Source organism: Nicotiana attenuata, unplaced genomic scaffold (assembly GCF_001879085.1).
Source record: "Nicotiana attenuata strain UT unplaced genomic scaffold, NIATTr2, whole genome shotgun sequence".
NCBI classification, from domain to species: domain Eukaryota; kingdom Viridiplantae; phylum Streptophyta; class Magnoliopsida; order Solanales; family Solanaceae; genus Nicotiana; species Nicotiana attenuata.
The window spans coordinates 73,726-76,341 of NW_017674516.1; the positions used below are offsets into that span (position 1 = coordinate 73,726).

The 2,616-nt window shown below is 38.2% G+C and overlaps 1 protein-coding gene across 1 annotated transcript; it reads right to left on the reverse strand.

The window, feature by feature from the left end:
- Positions 1-1,138: 1,138 nt before the first annotated feature.
- On the reverse strand, positions 1,139-2,402 carry LOC109218801 (myb-related protein Myb4-like). The gene is made up of 3 exons (XM_019383186.1): positions 2,201-2,402; positions 1,985-2,114; positions 1,139-1,677 (listed from the first exon to the last, which is right to left on the reverse strand). The coding sequence occupies exons 1-3, from the start codon at positions 2,331-2,333 to the stop codon at positions 1,185-1,187; spliced, it is 756 nt and encodes a 251-aa protein (XP_019238731.1). The 5' UTR covers positions 2,334-2,402; the 3' UTR covers positions 1,139-1,184.
- Between the last annotated feature and the right edge of the window lie 214 nt (positions 2,403-2,616).

The window sequence follows — 2,616 nt, forward strand, 5'->3', positions numbered from 1 at the left end:
GTTTCTCGAACTGTTGGTCGGGGACCTCCACGAACGTTGTTTTGGGGTCAGTGGGAAGGTTGATGTCGATAGCAACTTGTAAATTGGCATCGATCAGATTGGCAACTGGGGTCCCGTTGGGATCAATAGGGGGCACCTCATTGCTAGGCACCAGGTTATTTTTCGCCATGATGGCCAGACTCAGCCTCAACATTCAAGTGAGCAGACTGAGAATTTGATATTTTTTAAGCTGACCTAAAATTGAAACCTTAAATAACAAGCGTAAAATGGAGTGTGGATTGGATATTTGTATCAAACCGCCACTACTATCCTTAGCACAATGGTGGTCGCCATACTATTTACTCTTAAAATGGATAACAATTGAATGTATACGCGGTTTTAAAAATATGTGGATTGATTAAACATAAATAATCAAGAATGTTAGAAAAGTGAGCTAAAGACACAATGAATAATCAAACCAATCGTAAGTAATGGCCTAGCTTGAATTTGGATTGGGTAATGGTTTCTGCCCTCGGTTGGGTCTTGGGTTTGAAGCCAATCAAGAACAAAGAACAAAAGTAAAGTAAGGACTTTGCAGTAGCTAGAAAGTAGAGAAATAACTCTGTATTGCCTTGGTATGCATGTTACAATGTGCCCTTTTGATATAAAAGTTTCCCCTTTATATAGTTGGAGAGTTTCATCCCTAGTACAAGTCTAAAAAAGGTAAAAATCTTCCTTTGTCACTAATTACTAATCTGTTACCGATATCGGGCGAGATCTACGCCGATATCCAGTTGGGCGCGGATATCACGAACCTCTGTTAGTTGTATGCAACCGCCAGTGCGCTTCCCGAAGTCTCAGAATCCCTCCCGGATCCGGGGTGCGTCGTTTTATCAAGTCCGATGGCCAGCATTTTGTTCCGGCCTTGGTACAAGAAGTTCTCAGCTTCGATTTCGACCCCGTGTAATCATATCCTTACTTCGTTTATTCCACCAAGGAATCCGGTATATGTTACCCTCGGTTTCACCCGTATACGAAACTCAAGCAAAATCAGAACATCTATATTTTCTGACATTGATCGTAACTTTGTTTATATATTTATGAGAAAATTAAATTACATTTTGCGATTAACATTCAAGCAGAAGCAAATAATATTAAGTCAGATAATTGATATATATGAGTAATCAATATGATGAGGCAAAAAACTACTTCTTTGGATGTTCCGTTTCTAGTTTTTGACAATTGTAATCTTCTAAGTCAAACGAGGAAAGAAATTCATGACCTATAAAAGGAGAAGGCGGACAGACAAGTTCCCAATCAATTGAAGGAACTACGTAATCAGTTCTACTGCTGAAACTAGTATCCACTAGAAATGGTTCTGTCCAAAAGCTTCCACTATTTTCCATTAATATTGCTTCTTCTTGAAAAGCTTGATGTTCTTCACTTGATGACTGCTTGGGTGACCACTGGGAACTTTCCAGTACAATTTCGTAGGATCTCATACAATTATTAGGACTTATTGCATTTTGATTTTCCACACTCTTTCTTCTTGTACCGCTGGCCTGATTGATACTCTTACTTTCACCATCACTTGAATTTGACGCATAATAATTAGCGCGCTTCTTAAGAGAGGTGTGCCAATGATTTTTTATCTCATTGTCTGACCTTCCAGGCAATTGTGCAGCAATTGTCGACCACCTGCATGCAAAGGTACGTAACTACCGTCAGACCTCTCTATAACATGCATCATTTATGACAACACTTCAATAAAACAGTCAAGCTTTTTTTTAGAATCAATTTTTATGTTATGTTATAGTATACAAGTTCTATATAATAGCATTTCACTATAGCAGCCAAAAAATATCGGAATAGAAGTTGTTATAAAGAGGTTTGATTGTATATATGATTCATTTGTTCAATTGTGCAGTTGGCTCATGACTCGGCTTCGTACGTGTTAATTAGCTTGTAAAATTGGACTCATAAAATTAAGAAGAATTTTTATTACCTATTTCCAAGTTGAGCATGCAGCTTCAAGATGATGTCGTCTTCTTCTTTTGTGTAATTCCCTCTTTTAATATTAGGCCTTAAATAATTCATCCATCGAAGTCTGCAGCTCTTTCCACACCTTGCTAGACCTTTACGTGCGAGAAACAATAATCAGTTAATATATGTGAAAGAAAATATGTTCTCAAATTAAACATTAAAATGAACCAATTCTCACCAGCATACTTAGGAAGTTGGCGCCAGTTCCAGCAGCCATATTTAGTAACATATGCTACTAACTTCCTGTCTTCTTCAGGAGTCCAAGTCCCCTTCTTCTTTCCATTTTGGTCGTAGCTAGGTGTTCTCACCATCTCTCACTCTCTTCTCTCCAGGAATAAAACACACACACACACACACACAAAGTTATAATTAAGTAAGTGGAGAAACTGTACGTACCTCTTTCCTAGACACCTGAGTCTATTTATAGAAAGCGAGGAACGTGTAGCACGTTGCAAAATGGGGCCTTCTCTATGAATGAGGTCTTTCTCAAATGGAAAATCCTTTATCCTTCGTCAACGCCTTTTTCTTTTTTCTTTTTTGGGGTTTTTTCAGGCTAGTACAATGAACAGCACCTTTCGACTCGACATTTCCTAA